This window comes from Accipiter gentilis, chromosome 8 (assembly GCF_929443795.1).
Source record: "Accipiter gentilis chromosome 8, bAccGen1.1, whole genome shotgun sequence".
Classification (NCBI taxonomy): Eukaryota; Metazoa; Chordata; class Aves; order Accipitriformes; family Accipitridae; genus Astur; species Astur gentilis.
Genome location: NC_064887.1, coordinates 11,723,654 through 11,748,920, shown reverse-complemented (window position 1 = coordinate 11,748,920; position 25,267 = coordinate 11,723,654). Strand labels below are relative to the sequence as shown.

General features: G+C 39.2%; 1 protein-coding gene across 2 annotated transcripts in view; it reads right to left on the bottom strand.

Moving 5' to 3' along the window:
- EIF2B3 (eukaryotic translation initiation factor 2B subunit gamma) overlaps nt 1–25,267 on the bottom strand; it is a 104,450-nt gene that overhangs the window by 62,414 nt on the left and 16,769 nt on the right. For both annotated transcript variants that reach the window (XM_049807661.1, XM_049807662.1), the window contains exons 4-5: nt 20,498–20,657; nt 14,728–14,839 (exon numbers count right to left, since the gene is read on the bottom strand). In XM_049807661.1, coding sequence (XP_049663618.1) covers nt 14,728–14,839; nt 20,498–20,657 — 272 coding nt within the window. The remainder of the gene's footprint in view (nt 1–14,727; nt 14,840–20,497; nt 20,658–25,267) is intronic.

Below are 25,267 nucleotides of genomic sequence, written 5' to 3'. Positions count from 1 at the left end.
GCTCTTAGAACAGCTCTCTGTACAAAGAGCAGAATGGCAACAAATTCAATCCTTTTCCTTTACAAGGCTAAACCCATGGTAGGACAATTTCCTCATCTTGAAACACTTAGCCTAACAGAAAGAAAAAGAAAATGGGTAGGGGATGACCTGAAGATTATCATTTACAGTTTTATGGCAACCTCAAATATTATTAAAACAAAATAACTTCTATTCCCTTCTTGCTTGGAAGAGACTGGGACTATTCCATCTGTGGTTGTGGACTGTTTCAGTATTATCCAACTGCATAAACGAAACTAGCGTCAAAATTAAGTTTTAAATGGCTTGAGGTTTATAGGAATTAAAGAAGGAAAAATTAAATTTGAAACTCTGCTTGTTTACTAGCACTAATTAAATATGCCAGATTTCTGGGCAAGCTTCCTAGCCTGTGGCTACTACGTTACTGGCTTGTAAAACAGTCAACAAGTACATGAGTACAAAGCACAAATACAATAACAGAGATTTCGTGTACAGTCCTGCCCTTAGTTTATAAAGAAAAAATGTATTAGAAACAATCTGTAACTATAAAGCCCTGTGCTAACCCTCTAGACTATATTAGCAATATAAAAAAGGGCCAAGTCTACCAATGGTTGCTTTTGCAGAGAACAGTTAAAAAAAATAAATCAGAGAGAGGTAAGAAGCAATAAGCACAACCAAAATGAACAGGAAGCCTTAAAAGACTAGTTTACTTCTAAAAATCCCATGCTTCTGGGCTCTGCTCTCAAAATAATTTGCTATAAAAAATAAAAGGTAGTTTTTGCACTTCAGCAGCAGAAGTGGGTCTGATTATTCACACCACTGAAGCTGCACTCCTCACAAATAGTAGATTTTATTATTATATTGGAATTTGCTAGAAAATAGGTTTATTCTGAAGAGCTGGAATTTCACATTTAATGGGAGCAAAGGCCATATCCATAATCACACAGTCCATTTAGACTCTATACTTTTAAGACAGGTAGTATCTTTGCATTCTACATTTTAAAGGAACCAGCACAATGAGCTCATAGTCTACGAAGAAGCTACAAACCAACCGAGAAAGAACAAACTAAAGCCAACCTCAGATAAAAGAAGCCTCTGGAGACTGTTCATCCTGGCACACAGGTGAAATAAAATGGTACCTGCACCACCCCCAGGTAGGTAGGGCCACGAGAAGGAGGGCCAGTAAGATCCCATGGCCTAAATGCCTAAATGTTCTTTGCACATCCTTCTTTCAGGAAAAACTCCCAATTTACCTTCCGTGGAGGAAGCAGCCATTTCTACAAAAGCAGCAAACAACTCTTAATGAAGAAACACTTGAGGACAATTTGCTGCCTTGACAGTTTTAAAATGAACAGCCTTTCACAGCAACTCAAATTAATGTGTGTTCCCACCGTACAGTAGCCTTGCTCAGCTTTAAGGAAACCAGGAATTATGCTTCAATAAAAATTCAGCCATGCAAATATTCTGCTATAAAAAGAGGCATAAACATGTAACTCTCCCAACTTCCAGAATCACGTACACGAGGCAAAGGGAAACGATATAAAAATAACTAGGTTTTTGTTTACACCTCAGATTTACAAGAGCAACTCCAGAAACTAAGTTCTTCCACAGAGACATTGATTTAATTAGCCTGCATAGCACACTTTATTTGTATTTGGACCTCTGACGTACATTGATAAAAAAGGAACAAATACACAATGGATACACACAAAATGGCTTCCTAAATTTTTTCTTTGCCCATGTGCAGGTAAGAATTCTCAAACACTTTCATGGGCTCTTCCTTACATGCAAATGATCCTTTTTTAATATATACAAACTATGTATGTTTTAAATTAAAAATGTGACTGGATCAATTGAATCATATATTCTTGCAAACCAGCCAAAAATCAAATACAAACTGAAGCCCTGAAGTAACTTCTGGAAGTACAAACCAACCAGCATAACAGTTCTACTTCTGGCAAGGAGAATCACCTCTTCTTTCAAAATGAAGATAGAAGCGACAGCAGTGCGTAAAAACATGCTGTCATTCAGCAATGAAATAACTACATTAATGAACAGTACTCAGAAATCATAAAAAATGTAATTGGTGAAAATCTCAGCTTAGCAAGTAAGCACAAAATGATCAAGTAACAGCAGAGCACTCTCTTCTTACTTTTTGGTAACAGTTAATCTCAATTTTGGGTCTTACTATTCAACTGGATGACAAAATTAGTTCCTCAGAGATGTGAACACTGGATTCTCTTCAGGACACAAACAGTGGCAGAGAGGGGGACATTTTTGCTTAAGGTAACAAACAGGACTACTAAGAATGGGTTCTCACACGCTTTTTTCCCCCATTGTATTTTGATCCACATGAGTACAGACTTTTTCTGCTTGTCCTTCCTCATGTTAGATTTAAAACCCCAAACATCCCAGAAGTTGGGGAATAAATATTTAACTGTGAATGTAAACAAGAAGTTATTATCCACTTTTAGAGACAATGTGCAAGTTCAAGTCAGTGCCTACCTGCAAGGAATGCTTCTGAGGCTCATCGATTTTTCTCCTCCTTATAACTTCACCTAATTCTCCACACCTGTGTTCTACCCAGCCTGCAGCAAGCAGGGATCAACAATTTTGACCAGTAAACTTATTCTTAGAAATCAGATCAGCCTTTGCAAAGATATGGCCCCAACGTCTTTCACTCGCATACACTGCAGTTGTGCTTGATTCTCCCATGTGCATAGCACACGACTGGTTGTGGCCTCAAATCACTACAGTGCAGCACACATTCCCATAACCCCCATGCATTTCAAGCGTTTTGATGCTGAACAGCTTGGTTCAGCTCGCACCTCTTCACCATACAATAACTTTTCAGGCACTGACCAATGATGGAAAAAACACTCACCAGCTACATGTCACCATACCTAGAAACATTAGGAAACAGCAGTATCCTAAGATACCCAAGACCATGGATACTTCCACTGAGACTTGAATTAACACTTATGGCCAGTTTTCTTATTGTCGTTGCAGGAGGAGTCAGAATCAGCAGTAGATATGCAAGCACGTGGCAGGTAGCAAGCACGTGGCTGAAGCCTTCCAGAAGTCCTGAATGGAACCTGTGAGCCACCTCCACTGTGGACACAACATGTTTTCTCTTAGGAAAATTAAGAACTCAAAGGACAGAATGTCAGAGCAAAACTAGCCTTTAAATTATTGTGCTGCAGTCTGCTATGAGCTTTCTGTAACTCAAAGACTCATGTTCAGTACTAGACACCTTTTGTCAGAGATGCACAGATTCATACCCTTGCATCCACACACCTTTCTCACATGCACAAGCTCATATCCTTGCATCCACTGTCTTCAAGATGGTGAATCAAGCAGTTACAACTTCAAAACACAGAAATGAAGGAACAGGTAAAGTGACAGACTACTTTGCAGCAGGTTACTCAACTGTGCTTCAGCTCTGGGGTTTGGCATTTCTGCTATTCATGGCTTTCTTGACTTACAGGTTCATTATATCTTCATTTATGCACATGACCTTTATGAGACCACTGTTTAGCAGGGCTGTATCACCTTGTTTTATTACCATAACCCATCATAAAGAAAACATTAACCCTTTCTCTTTATGGATAAAATTGTCATTAAGAAAGTGAAGAAGCAGATGACACACAGCAGCCTAAATCAGAAGATATTTTACAGCAGATAACTTGTGAAAAATAGCTGTCATGCTTTTAAAATGTTTAGGAGAAATGAACATAGTTTTTGGAGTGATCACCTTCTACAGGGAATGACGTTTCTACTGTGAAAACTAAGCTATTTCAAGAACTATAAAAGATTATACTCTTTTTTGATATTTGCATTTTGCTGGAACCTGAAAGTGCTAATCAAAGCATACATATGCGTAACAAAACCACAATTCTCATCTCAGAATTTAAAATCTGCCATCAGGTAGCCAAACTGGAAGTGAAGAGCAGCAAACAAATGCAAGGATTAAAGAAACATAAACATCACTTTTTTTCTCCCTTATCCAGAGCAATATGGACACAGGAAAGCACAGATGATACTACTGTTTCTGCACCAGAACTGGCTCCTACCGAGTTCTTCTGGTACTTCCACGGCGTGCCCCGAGCCCCCGCAGGACTCGCTAGCTCAAGAGCCGCTCTGCCCACCCAGCTACGCCGCTGCCAGCCCAGCCTGGCCTTGGCAGCAGTACAGCCGCTCGCATGTTAGCTCAGGTGCGCTGCTCCAAGCTGTGCCAGACTCAAGCCAGCATTTGTAAAACCAGTTCATGCGCACGCAAGGAACCACCTATCTACAAATTTGATCGTGTACACTCAGGAGTAGCGGCTCGTTAATGCAAAAGAAAACATAATTAATTTTTCACTGTATGTCCAGTGATTTTGTATGAAAACCTGGAGAATTAGTACGTTGAAAGGAAGTTAGAGACAGTGGAGCGATAAGAATAGCAGCGAGTAACAACGTAACACACAATGAACTATACAATAATACATTTAAATACTACTGGCGTCTGACATGCAGAAATGCAAGTGCTGAAACTGAAAATCTAGGTTTAAACATGAGCTGTAGCTTATGCTGTATGCAGTGTTACATCAGCTGCTTCCTCTGCAGGTTGTTTTAATAAGTACTATTCTGATTCTAAATGTAGGAAAGCCAACGGTTAATACCCTGTACTCAGAACAGCATTTTTCATTTACACCATTGACATAAACATTGAGGGGTTATGTCCCTATGAGACAGGAAAGTAATATTGCGTTCATTTTAAAAAGCAAAGAAAGTACAAGAGACAAACATTAAGTGGACTTCTCAAGGCCACAAGGCCAAGTAGAGAAGTGAGATCTCTTTGTATATTAATTACGAGACATTCTTAATACAAACAGGTGACATCACATCAACTCACGTTAACTTTTACCCTTTCCAGCACCAGATCACCTGTAGAACAAGAGAACTCTTCCTCTGTAAGCACAAAGTTTGCTTACTTTAATGTTGTTCTCTACAACAAACAGATTAACATTTCTATTTTTTTTCCATAGACAAGAATAGACTAGTGAGAAGTACCGTCAGACAATTTTTCTGCAAACCCTTTAAGTAAACAGTTGTCCAGGCACGAGGTTATCCCTGTCACATATGAAAGCCTAGAATCTATGTAACATCCGTATCATAACCCCTTTTTTTCACTTGACAAACATCAAGGGCATAGCAAAAAAGACACCAGTCTACTTATTTTCAGGTCGCTTCCTTCATATAATAAGGTAAATCAGAAAACACACAGTATCCTGCATTCTAGAGCTACACTATCATGGGGTACATCTAAAACAAACACATGCAAAAGACGTATTCCTTAAATCTGAAACATGTATTTTCTCAAAGGGTAAGATACAGAAAAACATATCAGCAAGCACTAATTTGTCTCACTGATCTATCTCCCTAATAGCCAGAGGCTACTTTTAACAACACTGACTTAACAAAGGAATCTAAATTGTATAAATCAACGTCTCAATTAACATTTTGTTTAGGAAGAGTTGCGGAAGAGAAACAGAATGTAATCATTTGGTAGCACAGTGGCTCCAGAGGTCTGGGAGCAAGTGCAAGAAGAATGGAGTTGAATGTGGGAAGGGTCCATTATTCTTTCAATAGCGTCTGGTGCTGCAAAATATGTGCTTGCATACTTTCCTACTTGAAAAGCTTAAGTCTTCAGTAGCTCCTTCGTCTGGGAAAGTGGCAAGCACCCAAATGCTAACCCAGGGATCTAGGAAGGAGATCTACCTGAAGAACAATATTTTTCAAGTGGCCTTAGAAGTGAAAAATGGCCATAAAGAGAAGCCTCATTCCCAAGTGATTTTATTCCTTCTGTCTGGCTGCTGTTAGTCAGGTGCCGTTCCCCGCACACATCCCCAGCATATTCTAATGCAAGAATGGAGAGGGCCTCTCTGAAAATAATCACACTTGCTGAAAGACCTGCCCTGCATAAATATCTCTAACAACAGTACAAACAGAAATCAGACTTCTTGCTCGATACTTTAGTTTAAATTTATGGCACCGTTGGCCGTGATTCTGTTATTACTATTCTACCTGGCTAAGGCTCAAAGTCACAGAAGTGGGAATTTCAGAGGTATTTTCAGAAATTATGTAGCTCGTTTGGAGGGGAAAAAAAACAACAAAAAAAATATATACCTAGTTCTACAAATGCTGTACCAATGCATTAGTGAACAAAGCTATATATTACACATATATGTATACATGTATGAACATATGTACCATAGAAATTGGACAGAGAAGTTAGGGACGCACATGGCCTCTGAAATGATATTTAATGCTATACCTTGGGAATAATAAAGCAAAGGGGAAAAAAAAAATAAAATCAAAGGGAATACTGAAAGACAGTCTCTTGTGCTCTTGCAAATATCACCAGCTGCTGGAGGATTTATATGCAGAAAAACTAGAAGTTGAGCTTTAACTTAAATTTCCCTTGCTTTTTTACTGGTTTGCTTCCAACCCTCGGAGTTTAATTAAAGTCCATCAGCCAATTTTTTTCTGTCTGAAGGTCCTAAATGATTCCCTTTTTAAATCTCCCTGTATTGACTGACCCAGATTTTTCAAAATCCTGAGCTTCCACTAACCTAAATTATGAATACCTCCCACACACACTTTTTTAAAAGGTTAAAGGATTTCAAGATGATTGACCCAAGTAATACCAACAGCTATCGCTGGCCAATATACAGGTATGCAGGTACATGTAAGTTACACTTAGAATGAGTAATTGTGCAAGATATAGCATTCTGCATTGCCAGTTCACATATCAAGGTCTAATAGCCACCTCCTCTTAATTCTTAACAGAGTATATCATATTTGATGACTGGGGAAGGAGAGCGCCCTATAAGAAATCTCTAAGACAAGAGGATAAGAAGTTTTACTGCTTGTAAAAGGAATCTCTACCTAATCTTCTCTAGCTGGGGAAATGGTGCTATAAATTTGATGAAGAAAGGAAGGATTTAAAGCCAGCGAAAATTAGTATTTCTCAAAGCAGAAACATAGTGGACATGCTGCCCTTAGGAACAGATCTCTGCTTTTTACTCGATCTATTGGAAGAACTCCTGGGGAGCATGTCTTCGCAAGAGAAAGGAAAGTTTGCTATGCTCTTCATTTCCTGTGTAATTCCAGAAACTGCCAGGACAATGCTGTTTGGGGAGAACCAAACTACGGCTATTCAAGAGGGAATTCAGCATTGTATTCTGGATGAATGGAAACATTTTGAAAGATATATATTTGCTGCGAGTAAAGTAGAATGTGAACCCAATAAGGATTGTGGGCCCACATATACCTTCAACTAGCTAATTGTATATTCTGACTCTTTCCATTACGACTTTCACAATATTCTTAGCAGTGCTAAACATCATAGTAAATCACCCAGGTTAGAGTTCACAGTAGCCATGAAGTAAGCGTCATAAATCAACACTAAAAATATTATGCAACTACAGTTCAACTGATTCCAAGTGTAGCTAATTTCAATGGAGAGGCTATCTCTTTTATGTATTCCTGCAAGTTAGTGATTTGGGATCTCAATGACCAGGATGAAGGAAAGGCTCTTCAAAGTCTGGGTTTCTTAGAATAAACTAGACGAGTCGTTCCTTGCAAAAATCCCAAGGGTATTTCCCTCCAGCCCACTGCAAAAATCTTCTGCTAAGCATGACAATTTAAAGGATTAAAAAAAAAAGTCAGTAACATAGAACAGTAAGGGAACCACAAGCTTTGGCTGGGCTCGTGAGCCAGGACCTCAGCCCCAAGCAGAATCAGACCTTTTAACTGAAGAGGAACAGTCACATGCCTCATTTCACCCTTACTTTGCTTTAAACCAGGCCGTTTCCTCCCCCCCCCCCCCCCCATATTCCACATTGGCTGATAAATTCCCCAACGGCGGGTGTTAACTAACTCTGCATTCCAGTCTGCTCTGCGTCATGGAGTTCCACATCCCACTGATGAGGAACACATGGTGGACATGTGGTAGGGGAGAGCCTGACAGCGCTCGCACAAGCAGGGATAACTCCTCTGACCTTTGGCTTTTTTTCTCTCTGTACCATCCCAACCACACAATAAGGAGTCTGTGCCCCTCTGTCTGCATACTGGTCATTCTGGGATCACTGGACACAAGCTGAAACCCTAAGATTTCAACAGGCAGCTATACTGAATACACACTATGGCTGAAAACACACGTTGAAAGTAATTAATTGATCATTCTGTGTCTCTCCTCTAACCAGACCATTCAGAGGAACTTCATACAGGATCATACAGGTTACATCTGGATCAATTGGGGTAAATATGTCACAAAAGCAACCGGTGACGGCTACATTTCCCATCAACTCTGTGAAATAAACTAACACACAGCATTGCTAAAAAATGCACAGTGGCAACTGTATTAAAGTATTAAGACATCTTTCTAAAACGAACAGCCCATTTGTCATCTCTTCAAGACCCAAGCCTGGCTTAGAGTAACAATGAAATTCAACTTCAGTGTTGTCCAACCTGATGACTCATCCAGAACACTGCATTTACCAAGTCACATGGACTCGAGGGTGTCCAAGCAATACAGTCATCCCTTCCCCTTTTGAAACCTCTGAAAAGTAAAACCAAATCACGGGCTAAGTGATGGTCTGAGACCACAGCAGACAGACAGACAAATGACTAATGAAAATCCGCGCAACATACATTTACTGACGATTAGAAACCAAATGTTGAGCCTCACGCTCTCTGCTTTTAGTCTTATGCGTACTGTAATGCTGGCAAGAATCTTTCAGTAAAATTAAATCTGTTGCCAATAAGTCTGTCTATAGGTACATTCAATAGAAGCTCCTGCTAATATTACAGATTCTAAGATTCATGACCTCTTGCCTGTACAAGCTGTCAAGACACGGCATGACCTTTCTTTTATAAAAAGGACCTGGATATGCTGTACATTCCTTGGAAGCAACAGTATTAAAATCAGTAATAGCAGTATGTTCTTTAAAACATAAAGTCAACATCTAACTGCTTTGATAGTGTGTTCACGTTTATTGTACAAGCATAACATATAAAAGCACCAAATTAAAATGTTTTCCTTATATTTGGCTACATCCATTTTAGAAACAATAAAGTGTTTTAAAAATACTCCATTTCTGAAGTTGATGACTACGCTCATCCCCAACATATTTACAGAAAAAGCAGAGCAAGTTGAGCAAAGTTTAAATGCATAATAAAAAGGGCAAACTTTCTGAGAAAATTAATTCCTTTTAGTTATAGCAGCTACTCTCGGTGAACTGAGAAACTTCTCAACAGGCATGCAAGGCCTCCAAGGGCATCTTGAGAACATCTACTCCCAACTGATGGCTCAAACAACAACTCACAGGCCAGTATCTTTTTCTGAAATGTTCAGCAAAATCCTCTTTTGTAAAGAAATATGATTAAAGCTACGACAACATTTTTAAAGTGTGGTTATAGTCTGAGAAGTTAGTGTGTAAAAATCACACCCTCTTATTCAATAGACCTAGTTTCCCTGTTTTGATTCAGAGTCAGATCCGCTTGCTTTACTGGCTAAAATAACTTTTTACAACTTTCTAAATTCCTACTAGTACTGTGAAACCAATTCAGTTCTGGGAAGGGGAACCAGATTCTTTTCTGGCTTGTGCATCTGCAAAAGGATTATTACCTAAATCAGCACATACAATTTCTATTTTTGTGATGGAGGAGCCAAAAAGAACCTGACTTATTTTCTGATGCTAGTCAGAAAATTTTATTTTTATTTATGAAAAGAGCACATCTGGAATAACTGCAAGAGCAGATCTGGACTAACAGGAAAGACATGAAGATCTACACATCGCTCTCTAAAAGTCATATTTTAAAGAAAAAAAGATATATCCAACATCTTTCCATGGCATTTCTCAAAATATCACTTGAATGCAAAGCAAACTTAGTAACAAAAATTTGCCAATAGTGAAAACTACTGACTTTTCCAACACGGGAATACCACTAAAGCTAATACTTGTACATTCATCCTGTAGACAGCTGAGTACAGCAAAGAGTTTTTGCTCCCTGGTCTGCCCCGAGTTGCTCCTCAGGATTTTCCTACTGAGTTGGGTTATTGCGTCCCTTCCTTCCCTGCCAGTGGTACTGCTTGTGGAGATGATTCCCTAACACACAAAGTAAAAAGAACCAAATTATCAAAGTCCTGCTGTTTAATCTATTAAAAGTAATGCAATTCATTTTGACACGTGGCTTATGAAGTACTCGATCATACATCCAGCTGGGGGCAAGCTGGAGGTGGTGGCCCCCTTCACCAGCACAGCTGGATCTGGAAGAGGACATCTGCCCATGATCTAGTTTAGGATGCTATACACAGTGGAACATCTGCCTATACCTGTGCCATTCTTTCTCATGGAAGTAGATTTTACAAGAAAAAAAAAAAAATCAAAAGAACCACCATAGCAGTGGCAGAGTATTTCAGAGATGCCAATTTCCCAAGGAGGGCAGTTTCAGAGAAGAGAAACACAAAGGAAGTTGTAGTGTGTTTATATATGATCCGCTTATTTAAAACAAATTATCAGTAGAAAAAAAAACCAGGCAATATCCCAAGGCAACAGAAAGGAAATCAAGTGTATCAAAGCTATTCCTGAACTCCCATTACCTACCCACTTGGCAACACTGACTTTTAAAATCATACTGCACCATTCATTTTTACCCTCATGATGCAAGGGGAAAAGGAAGAAAAAAATCTCCCATCTCACCCCCCTCTTTTTATTAAAAACAGATCTGTATTGTTACTTCAAGATTACTAATGTTAGTACTGTATATATTTATAGATGAGATATTCCTTTCTGTCTGAAGCACATGAGGTAATAAGTAGCTGGAATTGTCACGGTGATTTATTAACATATTCTCTAGGAGAAGCCCTGCACCTGCGTCTGTGCAGACAGAACACCCACGAAGGCTGAACTCACCCTTACACAGCCCACAAGATCTTGAAAGGAAATGCTCCAAATTTAGACCTGCTCCAACAGGTGTCTTTTACTGTCTCACTTTGCATGACCATAAATATCAGAGGTGGAGCAAAACGCTCCCTGTCCATTGTAATCGTGCTTTGAAAACAAATACTTTTGCCCCCTCCAAAAGCAAAGGCAGCAGCTATGGAATTCTCATCATTTCCTCACTCCTTCATCCTGCCAAGACCCAAGTCAGAGAGATGTCACCGGCAAAACCAGGCTCCAGGGATGAGCACATAACTTTATTTTTTTCTCTTCAAAGGCCCCTAAGCTGGCTCCAAAACTTCCCCAAACTGTATTTCTTTCATTCTAGTATCTCATCTTGCAGCTATTTGCCAAAGTGAATGACATGCACAGGCTGTTCATGGCTTTTTATAAGCTCTCATTACTCAAACAGGGAACCATTTCCTTGAAAATGCTTTCCCCAGCAGCATTAGTCTCTCTAGGCACCACCAATAAATTTGTCTCCTGGCCCATCCTGACGCACACCAAAATATGCCTGGATGGATGTATTTGATACTATTTTGCACTTGTTTACTGGAGGGAGGATGCTACCTGTGGGACTTGTTATCAGGGTAATTAACAGCACAAGAGAAAAAAAAAAAAAGAAGAAAAAAAGAACAATTTTAACAGCTGAATGGAAAGCTTTGCCAGATTTGCTCTGGCAAGCAAAGGAGCAAAATCCAGACTCCTTTCTGTGGTGTAACAAGGAGAGGCGTTCTCAAAACCAAAATGGCTATCCACAACTCTCAAAACCCCAAAACAAATCAAAACAGCAAATCTGGAAAAGAAATCCTAACCAAACTGAGAAAGAGAATAACAGGTTACACCATGAACTTAGAAATCCTATTAAAATGTTTCATTCTGTAACACTTACTTTATTACGAAATATCTGAGTCAAGAGCAAATAAATATTTAATACTCAACAGGTACTCAAGAGAATGTGTGTTTTCCCCTGTCCCTCCCCACCAGCTGCTCTTTTATGGCAGGAAAGTGAAGAGCGTGAAATCCAATGATAGGAAGAAGGCAAAGGTCAGGAAAAAGGTTTTTCTTCAAGGATTTAAATTAGCGTTCTACAGCTTTGGATGTTTTGTCAACACAACTTCCCTCCTGTGAGGAGGGGAAGCCAAAGGTCCTTTGAACCATTTCGGTATGGGATCTAGATTTTTACCAGTAACGAGATTCCTAGCTTTAAAGAAAAGTTCATCTTCCCATTCCTTTCACCACTCTTTCCTTGTCCCTCCCTCCTTCCATGCGCCTCCTCAAAAAAGGAGGGAAAAAAGAAAATAGAAAAAGAAAAGGATCTGAAGAGCAAAACAACCACTGAAGGAATTCTAGAGTTCATGTCACAAGACCACTATAGCCCTTTAAAGGGACATTAAAAGCAAAACAAACAAAAGCAACCCCCTCAAGATGTCTATTGTATTTTACAGAGGAATGAATGAGTGTACTGGAAATTCTCCCATCTTGCCACAAAGTCTGTTATTTCATCAAAACAAAATCCAGAGATCAAGAAACGGCCAACATGGTAGCTGAAAGTCAGTCACTTCAAGTGATCCACAAAGAAAACAAGATCGGGCTTGCTCTCTTTTTTTTTTTTCTCCTCTCCTTGCTTTACTATGATGTATAAGAAAAAAAAAAAAAAAAGACAACTTCAAAGATCTTTTTAAGCGTTGCTTTTGTTTCTCACATGAGAAAGTCAGAGCTTGAGCAGGTCTAGACAACACAGTGGTTAAAACATCATTAGCTGCCAACACTTTGTCTTCCTAGAGCTCCCACAGTTTTTCTACCCTAGAATTGCCTCATTTGAAAATATTTGACAATTTCCATATAATATTTTGCTTCCCTCAGAGCTTCTCCGAGATGGCAGCTGTAAAACCAAGAGAGCGCATGTGCGTCCACAGCAGCCAGTTTCAGATGTCAGAGGCTCACCCAGGTGGATACTGGCCCAGTGCTTCTGCCTGATGCTTCAAAGCATTTTTGTCTTAATTTTGTTTTTTTTTCTTCTTTTTAACACTTAGCAGATCTTCTCTCCTTATGCTTCCAGACTATCCCATCATCTGTGGGCTTTACTTGGAGGGTGGCTAACTCTATACATTAGCTTTCATACCTGTGCATACGGAAATGTAAGAAAGACAGGGACACATACAGATTTTTATCACATCTATATATTACCATCACTACATGTACCAAATCCCAAACAGTTATGCTCAAGAAAATCTGCTGAAGACAATGTAATTGAACAGGTGTTCCTGAAGGCAAAGTTTGGCCTGCAGGATAAAGCCTGATTAATTTTGCTGTAGGGTAACAGGAATGACAATCCTCTGGTTAGATGAACCTGTAAAATCAGAGGTCAACTAAGATCACACATGTTACAGCAATTTCTAAGTCATTATACCATAGTCACCCTCCAGTGCTAGGAGAAAGCCATAAAGACAAGTCTATCACTAAAAGTATATAAAATATTCCTTCATAGCCCAAAATAGATCTATTAGTCTTTGTTTGCACAAAACCACAGCATGCAACAGTGCTGAATTTCCTACACTATGCAGATCAGCTGCGGTGTATGCACAGAAGGCTTACCTGCAGCTTGGTCCCTGCCATGCCCAACAAAAACCCAAGAAAGAGCCAGTGGGAACATGCTGGGACAGGCTCTCTCCATCACAGCAGTTAACAGGGCTCACTCTTGACCACCTTCCTTCTAGGGTAATCCTTAAACTCTGGCAGAAGAGGGGTCATCTTTCCATGGGCACACAGCATCTCCCTCGCATCTGGTAGCAGGCTGTTCAAGGAAAGATTACACCTAGCTGTGGCCTGCAGCATACACCAGACGCATTTTCACAGAAGAGATTTATTTGAGAGCAGACCTCAGATGTCCGCATCCTTGACTTACAAGGTCCACATGGATGAATTTCCCAGTTCTCAGATGGCTGCCCCACAGGTGTCTAATCTCACAGAGGTGAAAGTCCGACTGTCAGCCTGGGACAGACTACAAAGGCTGGCCTCTCAAGAGGCCAGCAGAGCTTTCCACAGAACACATCAGACAACGTGTGTCTGAGAAAACTAAAATCACTGTATGGAAGAGTGTAAAGAGCAACAAGCTATCCTTCCTTCTTCTACTAATGGATATGAATTACGCTGTGCAGGAAGCTCAGTTACTGCAGGAAGCTCAGCTAGTCTGCTGTATTTAATAAATTCATCCAAGTCCCCAGTGCAGTTTAATGGTGGATATAACACAGATCCTCTAATGAATCTTTTTGGGCCTGGAAAGACAGCTGAGGTTTTGTGCCTTATATGCAGAAAAGTGTCATGCAATCCTGAGATCCTCTCTTGGATACTCTGTAAATCCATTTGGGACTTAGCCAGTGAGACTAGCATTTCATTTATGGACATAGGCCTACCACTTCCGAATCTCTGAATCTAAACTGTATCTGAACTATAGCGATACTGGCTTGATTTCAAGGAGAGTTACCTTTCCACCCATTCCTTCTCTTTCCCTGGAATTTTTCACAATAAAGGTATCAGACAAGCCTATCAACTGGTTGTAATGATGTAATGCATAATAAAATACTGCTCCCTGAATATTGCAAAAGCTGCTTTTCCTCTTCCGTTCTCATCCTACTTTGTCTTTAACCATCACTCCTAGTCCACAGTTATTTTCCCCCATCCCAAGTTCAGTTTCTATTACAAGGACTCATAAGCTTACTTCTGAAGGATGGATCTTTTAATGACAAGTTCTTCATCCAAGTCAGCTTCATTAGCCATGAAGAGCAACCTTTTTCCTGTGTCATCCACGCCAATGAAGTCACGCTGCTCCACTGAAGTAGAAAAATCAAACACAGTCATTATATAACGCTGTCTTAATGCAGGCTGGAAAGACAAATGGGACCACCAACCACCCCCAAAATACGACATACTAGGTTTCAGACTAACCCAGCAAATCAATGAATTTGCAAAAGTTACCCACAATATTTATTAACTTCTCTTCAGTCAGAGTAGCTGATATATATCACGACATTCAAAACACTGGCCCTGCAAGGTTTTTGCATCCTTTTTATGACGGTGCCAACTACAGGTCCTGACATGCAACACTCCATCCTGAGCTGTGCTTTCCTTCTCTCTCTCTCTCTTCTTTTTTTTTCTTTTAAAGAAAAAAAAATAAAACCAAAACCTGCTACCTGAATTTACACAACAACAAACCCCAGGCAAGCAGAGAGTTCTTCAAAATCCAACTGCTTCTTCCTCATCATAAATCACTCCACATTAGAATTAGGTGGTCTGGAGAGGATTATGATTTCATTTGAGACATTAACTACTTTGCAACTGATCTCCTATATCAGATAAATACTGATAGCAATAGAAAACCTAAATCACATACACACACACATAAAGGTATAGATTCTAAGACTCCTACCACTGATGTTTCTGGGTAGGTTAACTTGGTTTAAGTATCTATTTATAAAACTGCCAACCAAGAGAATACGTAATAGTCACATATATTAATTGTGACAGTTCCCATCTCCTGCAGTCAGTAACTGTGCATCAATAGTGACTTTGGTCTACTGAAATGTAAAGCATTTGTTTCTGAACAGTTTTCCACAGCATCTGAATACAGTGGTGGCAGCTTATTCTAACTTGCACTTTGTAGCATGAGCCACTCTGGTGGCAATGATACACTGATCATTACAGGAACACAGGCTGTACAAGAATGCCATGGTACAGTTCTAACAAAAACCTCTTCTCTCCCACTAAATACTATTATTTTGGGCCAACCTGGCAAATATTCAATCTCCTAAATTCTAAGCCTTTAACCACACTGGAGTAACAGCATGCTCTATAAGTAGTTAATTCTCTAAGATCTTTTCTCAGCCAAACTATTTTTAACCCTGTTTTCCCCAGTTCAGCCCCATCCCTTATTTTACTTTTACCTGTTCCTTCAGAGTTACCATAGCAACAACCACTATCAAAATACAATCAAATCTACACAGCTGTTGAAAGTTCTCCTATTGGCAGTCTTTGATCCAAGTGATCAAGAATACTGTCTTCAGAAATCCCCCCATCCCTTCTCAGAAATTAATCATACAGCAAAGTAGTACAAAAATGGGCCTCAACACGTAACACTATGACAAATTAAGTACAATTAGGATAAAGCTCACTTGCTGCAAAAACTTAGAAATAAGTCTTGAAAGCAGTGCTGATTTTCATGCTAAGGAGGGCAATGAAGTTTGAGAGTAGGGGCTAATCAACCATTGCCACTGCCACCTAACTGGGGTCTCCTGATAGGCTAGAAACACAACAGTGACCGATATTCCTGTGTGAAGGTACCAACACTTCTCTCAAAGTTCAGATCATGGCTACCCATCTCCTGACTGTTCCTACAGTAACATGACATATTAAACTGCTATAGCAAAGGTCTATGCAATAACAAAAAGGGAAAAAGAACACTTGATGAAAATGGGACCAAGTACATGACTGCCACCAAACCGGTTTCTCTTGCTTGTGTGGATAGGTAAGAAACACACAGTGAAATCATGTGAGAGTGCTATTATTTTTTTGTGTGTGTGTGGTGGATGCCAGGTCAGGTTTTTCCCTGTACACTGGCAATAAATAGCATTACTTCTGTAATTTAGAAAAGACAAAACTTATTACTAAAATCAATTATCCAGAGATACCAGAGTGCTGCTTCAAATCACACTAGCATTACTTAGTGAGGAAAAAATAAATGGAAGAACAAATACATAACTAGTTTACAAAATCCCTGCAAGGGAAGTATGAGAAAAAATGTTAAAGTTGCAGTGATAGTAACTAAAAAAATCAATTAAAATATAAACATGGAATGCAGGATGTGTTTTGCCTCCTCACAATAGATAAATAAGGATTTGACACAGCTATTACAATTTATTAGTTACCTTAGAAATTAGATGCCCATCAATTTTAAGGGCTTTAATGACCTAAAGAAATCATGACATCACAAGAAAATGGAAGTTGAGCAATTCAGTGATGAGAAGAAATAATTTTCAGTCAGATTTCCTAAAATGCTTTTTAATCAAACATAATTAATTGACACTTGGGAAAAAGACACCTTTGTTAAAGATTCAGTATCCCCACCCTTTCAATTAAAGGGAGAGAATTCACACGATGCTGCCTGCAAGACCACCAAGAGGTCTTCTGGCAAACACAGGGAATACCAGTGATGACATGCCTGCTGCTTTCAAGACAAGAAAAACAAGCAGGAAAGAGTCACCATCCCCATCTTTTCTGCCTTTCTTTATACACAGAAAGATTCAGACACTCTTTTCCACTCAATCCCTTGCAGGTCATCTTTAAGCACATGGCTCCATTCCGGGTGTCTGAATTCCTAACACTGTTTATTTGGGTTACTACCATTCACTAGCACTTTGCGCCCCCCCCTTTTTTTTTTATTGCTATACCTCTTATTGATCAATTAAAAAAGCCAGTGAGATTATTATTGTCAATATATGATCCCCTAAATATAAAAGCCAATGAACTTCACTCTGTAGCTGGCAGCTGATTTATGTCAAGCATTTCAGGAAACCATCAGTATGAATTTATAGCTGCTTAATACTGCACTTCATGCTGATTTAAAAATCGTTCCTTATATCACAGTTCTTGAATGTTCAGTAATATCCTGAAAGCAACAACTTTGTATTGGATTCCATGACACATGTGAAATAAAATCCTTGCTGCTGCTTCTCAAAAAAATGAATGAATTTGTAGGAACAGTGAAACAATAAAGCTGCAAATATATCTAGTGGCTTGTCAGGACTAAGGATCCATTTCTTAATACTAACACTTGAACAGTACAGTACCAAGTACATAGAAATATATATGTCATGATTTAGAGAAGGAGCTAATAGTGCCACATACTATGAAAAGCTGCCTAACATTCCACGTTAATATCTTGTCTTCAGTTGCTTATAAGCTTAATCAAATTTTAACTGTTTGGGATGAATTTCCAGTGCCAGGTACCTGCCTTAAGAGGAACATTTGGAAAACTTCAGCGAAAAGAGTTCAGCTGCTTCTAAGGCTAAAGAAAATAAAAAAGTGTTTAGCCTAAGCTTAAATAGTTAGGTGGCCCTCCGCTTGAAAAGCTCTGGTATTCCAGTTCTTCAGAGCAGCAGCATGACACTCAGTAAGCACTGCTGACCTGTGTATCAGGAGTGTACTTTCTGCCATCTGACTCCATTATAAACCTTTGAAAAACTGCAGTTTCACGTGCTCTTTCAAGACTTCTATTTTTGCTGCAAAAAATTCTGCATATTTTATTCTTAAGGGAAGGTTGTTTCAATTTCTCAGCTCCTAGAACTGATCAAATAGCAGGTGTCATCTAAAGTACCATCAGGTGGTACAAGCAAAGCACATAATCCATGAGGCTCCACAGCCACACTGTGATGACTGCTCCATCGGAAAGAGCTTAATTTGTTGTGTTTCTGCAACCTGTTTTTTACACGGAAATAAAACTCATAAGCTCACAAGGGTGAGGGGAAAGAAAAGCATAAAAAATGTGGACTCTGCAAGACAGGGTGGAAGGGAAAGTAGTCCCTGAAAACTGGTGGAAACTGGGGCCGTCTGTGAAAGGACACTGGACCACAGGGGGAAGGGGAAGGGGAGACTATGGGCAGATAGATGAAGCAGGTCAAGATGAGAAGTGGAACTGGTAGTGAAAGAAAAGAGTAATATATGAGAAAGAGAAGCTGGACTCTTGACCAGGATCCTTGAAGGAAGAGACTAAGCAAAGAGAACAAGAATGGAAGCTGGTGGTGGCAAGAAGCCAGCATGCAAAAAGAGATAGGGATGAGCTAGGACAATGTTGACAGCAACAGGGTGCGTGCAGTCAAGCAGTTAATGAAAGGCAGGAGGGTCTGGTGCTCCCTAAAATGTACTGCCCCTCTCCAGAACCTGGAGAAGAACCCAAAACTCCTGTCTCAGCACTCCCCTGCTTTTAGCAAATGACTGAAAAAGGTCTGGTAGGGTTCATGTCTCATCTGAGGCAGTTCATAGAAAACAACTTATTAGTGCTATCCATGACAGCTCAAGTAAAGTAGTTTTGAGTGAGAGACCTTAGCATCCAGCCCCACAGAAAAACACTGTGGGTGTCAAAACACTTCCACATGATGGAATTTCAATGTTTTCAAGTTTGGTCTTTTACAGTCCTGAGAAATCACACACAAATTTTAACAAGTCATGTAGGAAGAGTTATGCTACAAAGTCAAGCACAGACATTAAAAAACAAGCAAATTAAGAATGCATGTGCAACCTGATGTGTTTATATTTGTGAAGAGTCTTCAGATGATCTTGTTTATCCTCACAGACCTCCTCACCCCCAACCTGTGTGCTCAAAGCTTGTGTACTGGGCAGCTCTATGATGTGTAACCATGGACCTGTTAGTTTGTACCTCCTGAATGCTAAACTCTGTGGCTGTAGTAGTGTTCTTGACAATGTTTTATGTGCCATTATCATTTAGATTGCCTTTTCAAAAACAGGGGGGTTTAGAGCTGTTTGAGAGTCCAAGTCCTAAATGCTTTCAGCCCTACTAATCTTACACTTTGCTCCAGAAAAATCTTTTCATGGAGCTTTCTTTTAAAAACACATTTCCTCCACTTTCAGACACACACGTAGTCCAACTGTTGGCTGGCATTTCACTCCTCTCTCAAATAGTTTGAAGCTACGCTTTCTTATTCGTATTACTGTAATGCCTCTGAGCTTTAATCATGGACCAGGACCCACTAAGCTAGCAATAATCAAGCCTCAGCAATTTAACAGATATCATTAAAAGAAAATGAGAGGTATGGTATGGGAACAACTGCATGGTATTTAGTACTTTCAGCATACAAGTAAAATAGGGATAATAGCCCTGCCCTGCCTTACAGCAGTGTTGTGTGAATAGATACATTAAAGATTACAAGGCACTAACTAAGATATTATGGTAAGAGGGACAAGATAAGCATCTAACCAAGTCCTTGAAATCAGTGGGAGTTTTGCCTAGCAAAAGGCTCCTGGATGTGATCTCAGAAGAGTAATTCAGTACATACGATGAGAGGGGAGAATTTCTAGAAGTATTTGTAACCCACCTAACGCTGGTCCCTACAGTCAGTGGTAAAATTCCCAGCTATAATCTGGCTGATGCTTAGTACTCTTGAAAAACCTAACGGTTTTAATGTTCATATGTAACAAAAATTTAGGGTTTGATCCAAAACTCACTGAAGTCACCTGGAGCTTTTCCCTTAACTCTTGTAAGCTTTGGATCAGAGCCTGCAAGATTACACGAGTCTAATACTTAATTCTGAGCTGGAAAAAACCAAGTCACACCCCCACCAGAGAATGTGAGGAAAAATAGGGTATCTGTACCTTTTTTATTTCTTTTGCTCTGGGATTGATAACTAAACATATCATACATACCAGTGGTTTCTCTATCACTTATTAATAAATAAATATATGTATTCTTATCTACACACCTGGCTTTTTTTTCCCTTTCTGTCCTGGTACCACTTCTGTGAGTTCATGAGTTTTCTTCATCAGCATGGAGACAGTAGCATCATGTGTCCGAAAGAGATCCACAACTTTATATAAATCAACATCTGTGATCAGATCGCAGCTCAACACCAAGACATCAGTCTGCAAAAGAAGAAAAAAAAACCCAAAGCCTTCAGAGATACAAATGACCACATATGGATTAGCATTTGAGGACTCAACAACAAATACATCCATAGCTTTTTCTGTAACTTCTTTTTTTTTTTCTCTCTCTTTACTTTAAAAAACACAGGGTCTGCCATATTCTGCCAAAAATAGTTACTTGTTTTTACCAGTTCACTTTTCTTGAGTCCTGCTGTTACTGAATTAGTTATTTGGTTAATGCTTATCCAGCTCTGGACCATAAAGAATATGTGACCATCCAAACTGCCATCCTCTGCTCCTAAGGGAAGGAACTGGGACCCAGAAGCCATGGATTTCAAGACTGCCATGAAATACTGCAGTATTTACAACAGCTACTTTTAGTTACATAATGATGTAGAAAAGAAATCTTTCTGAAGAAATCTTTTTTAGCTGACTTTGCATCTGGCTACAAACCACTGGAAAAGATATTTAAACTATGTTATTTTATCGGGGGAAGAAAAAAGCAAAGACTATCTAGGATGTGATTTACTCAGTAATTGCACTGCGATGGTGGGCTCAGTTTAGAAATACATTTCCTAAAACCAGCAATACCCCATATAAAAAAAAAATATGAGGAAGTTAGGTCCTATTTAATAACAGGCTTGTATTTAATTTTGATCTCAAAGGATTCCAAAGTGCCTTACTAAGTATTTAAAAGAACTGCTGCATATATCACAGAAACACTGTCACATATTGAGCGAGATTTAGCAGCTTCATTAACCACGCACACTATCAACATATTCTGGCTAAAACCTCTTTCTTAGAAACAATTTTCTGTGTTTCACATGGGTTGTGGAATATATTGCCAAAAATCTACTAGTTCGGCAATTATCTTCATTTAAACTAATCCTAACATAATATTTTTGCAGCATGGCCTACAGAAAAGTAGCAAGTTTCCACTTTATTTTTTGTTAATGATCAACCTTCTAAACGCGTCTCAAGAAGATAGTGTTTCTTTCTTGACATTTACCATTCTCACTTTCTGTGCTACCATTTACTATGGTAAGCCTCCCTACAGAGCATGACATGGCTTTCTAGTTTTGTCTTTTTAAGAGACATTATTAAATAAGAAGGGCACTAGAAAATATTTGGTAAAACCTGAGTTGATTAACTCACGGAGGATCAGTAATTCTTTTAACTCTTGAAAACTATCTTGGTTCAAAGCGAACTCGTTCAGCATTGACCTTGTATTACAGAAAGGTTTATTATAGAAAGGTTTGCTTTACAGACTTTATCTTATACTAGGAGATTCCACATTGTAGGTGAGACTAACTGAGGTCTGGTATTTACATTATTTGACAGGTTCTCCTACAAATGCTAGGTAGTTTCATGTGTTTACCAATAAGTCATTGGAATTCATCATGTCACAAACTGTTAGAGCTGCTGATTTGGCATGCTGTGCAAAAGGTCAAGCTCTTCAATTTTCATTTGATTTCTCCCCACTTTACTGAGAAACACCTGGCTGCTTTATAGGAAGGAACAGAACAATGTGCAGGTTGAGAATTTTACACATTCAAAACCTGACCTGCATCGCCCCTTTTAACATATTTTCAAAATGTGTATTTTATATTACGGTTTTGCCCAGGAGAAGTGTTTTAATTATCACTTCTCTAAAACAAACAACATGCACACACTGGAAAAAAAACAACCAACCCAAACCACTAAAGCAAGCTGCCCAGCACTCTGGAGCAGCCCTGCTCCAACATTCCAGTGTGTACAAAAAAGTAAGAAAAAAATTCAACTTGGTATGGAAGTAAATGTCCTGCTTCATAACTGTAAATAGTGAAGAAACACATTAAATATCCTGGAAAATCCTGCAAAATTTTCAGATACTCCATTTTTAGAAGAGCACGAATGAGTTACAATACTTGCAGAAAAGGCCAAAAGGTATCCAAGACTCATAAAAATAGACCTGTACTTTTCAAACTCAGTTTGTAGAAGGAAGAGGTCGCTGGCTTCAAATCTAAATGCATTCACTCCAGTGGTGAAAATAAGAAATAATAATAAAGAGAGACAGACACACCAATGGACTTATCCTGAGGAACAAGTATCTGGACTTGTAAAACAAACCTTGCAATTATTTCACATTTTACTAAATGCTTTAATCTGTCACTACAGCAAAAACCCAACAAGCGTTTCATAGTTGTGAACAGGCTCCTGGGTTTTTTCTCCTCACTATAGGACAAGCTTTTTGCAAAAACTGAATGCAAGACCCCTGAGGAGCATACGGGAACAGAACCACCAAATGTCTGGTTGCCATCTGTTCTACCCATTTACTCTCCCAATATGTAAATAAACGTCAGTGAGCACAGGGACCAGTGAAACACACAGTTGCTCTGTAAAGCCCACATTTCTGCCTCTCCTCCTGATGAGCAGAGCAGTGGCCTCAGAAGCACGCTGAGAATACACCATGAAAGGCTCTTTTGGGACTTGACAGCCTCCCCTTTGAAACACCACCCCCCTCATAAATAAAGCCCTCACTGTCTAATGGATGCAATTTTTTTCCAGTGTACAACTCCTGAACGAATAAACTAATGGCTGAATGAAAAAATAAACTATCCTAGAACCCTAGCAGAAGTGTGTGTTTTTCTTTACGTTTTTAGGGTGGGTGTAGAAGAAAGAAAATAAATGGTAAGGCTTGTGGGTTTTTTACATATATACATGCCAAATAAATACAGTGCACCTTTCCCAATGAGCCACTGATACAAAGAAGTACGTACTTACTACATGCACTCATGTGCTAACAAGGGGTATGTGAACATACTTGACTTCATGAATTATGCAAACACCTAAGTACACACATACATCTCTTAATGAAATACATGTAACAATGATTACATCAACCCCAAACTATTATACAAACAGACGATAAGAATCAACATGAACTGATTAAAAAAAACCAGCAAGCACACACCCCAAGCAGAACCACTGCAAAGGAAGAACAACGCATGCACAAATGCAGTCTCAACACCCATTACAACCATGGGAAGGACAAGGCAAGGGTCTTAACTCAAGAAGGACCATCTAATGTATGGGGCATGAAACAAATGCTTGGAATTTCTGGCATTTTCCTGCTCTGCCAAACTTGATAGGTGCCATTTTGTTTACTCCTTTTATGACACAGAGGAGACGTCATCACAGACCAGGGCTCTACCATAGAAGCTGCTGTACAGACCACTTGAAAATACCATCAAGCATTATAAAAGAGAACAGCAAATGACTTTGGGTTGGGGAACACAAGAAAACACTGCAGCGCTACTCAGGTATAGGGACAGCAGCCCTAGCTTGCTGGTAGCAGAGCTCACAATTTTTGTGAGCATCACAAGAGCAACAGAAAAGACAGAGAGAATATGAAACTCCTTGAAAGAGTCACTTGGGTCCCAGTAATCCTATTTAACCTCAGATTTGCAATTTATGCACTCAAGTTCAGAATTTAGACTCTGCTGCTGATCAGCGGAGAAAAACAAAGTCCTGCAGAGATCATCTCACCTATGATCTGAGTTTCAAGGAGATGTTTCTCTGTCCCTACTGACCATGGATGGAGCCCTGGGCTTCCAGTCTAGCCATCACTGAACACAGTGCTCTATCAAGTCAAGTATGGAAACACAGCACTTAAGGCCTCCAAATCTCTGCTCTCCCTTTCTAGCACTGGCTAACAGCACTTCACCACCACACGTTTCCGAACTGTAAAATGCTCAGACATTATGAGATAACTTACATACTCAATCTGAGTAAATACAACACTGTAACATAAAACACCAAGAGATTTATACAAAACAGAGGGGAAAAAAAACAGTAAAAAAAAATCAAAACCAATACGTCAACAATTATATTAAACCCAGCACAATATGGAAAATCTATACAAAAACAAGAGCAAAAAGCAGAATGTTTCAAGAACTTAGTTCAAGACGACTGATTTAAAAATAGAAAACATGTTTTCAATGGAACTAATTCATACCACAGATCAAAAGATGGATGCAATTATATGGTGTAATATACCAGCATAAATAAAAAGCCTTGGACTTTCTCACACTGCATACAAAGGCAATGCTAAAAACTCTTTTATATTCAGCAATAATTGCTGGATCCCTTCTGTTCAAACAGGAGATAGCAAGGTTACCACAGATAGCTGGCAGCAAATGATGAATTTTTAGTGGTATTCACTATGCTTTTTCTATCAAGTATAGACAAGGGCAGGACCTTGTAGCCTAACGTGCTGATTGCCTCAAATACTGCAGACTAGAAAATGAGAAAACATGTGTTGCAAGGAAATCTCTAATTTGAACAAAATCAGCCTCAAGAGAAAGAGGAAAACAAATGTCAGAATGCATTATAAACAGAAAAGAAGCAAAATATCCACAAGCAGTAGAACTAGCTCCTAACAGAACTGAAGACAGACAAAACATTGAAGTTAAATGCTAGAAGTTTCCATTTACACAGTATTACACCTGAGACTTTGACAGGAAAAGAAAAAAAATCAAGAGACTAGATAGACTCTGTTCCTACACTCAGCCTAAGTTAACACATGCACAAACAGAGAATTTTGCATCACTTCCTGTGGTGTCACCATA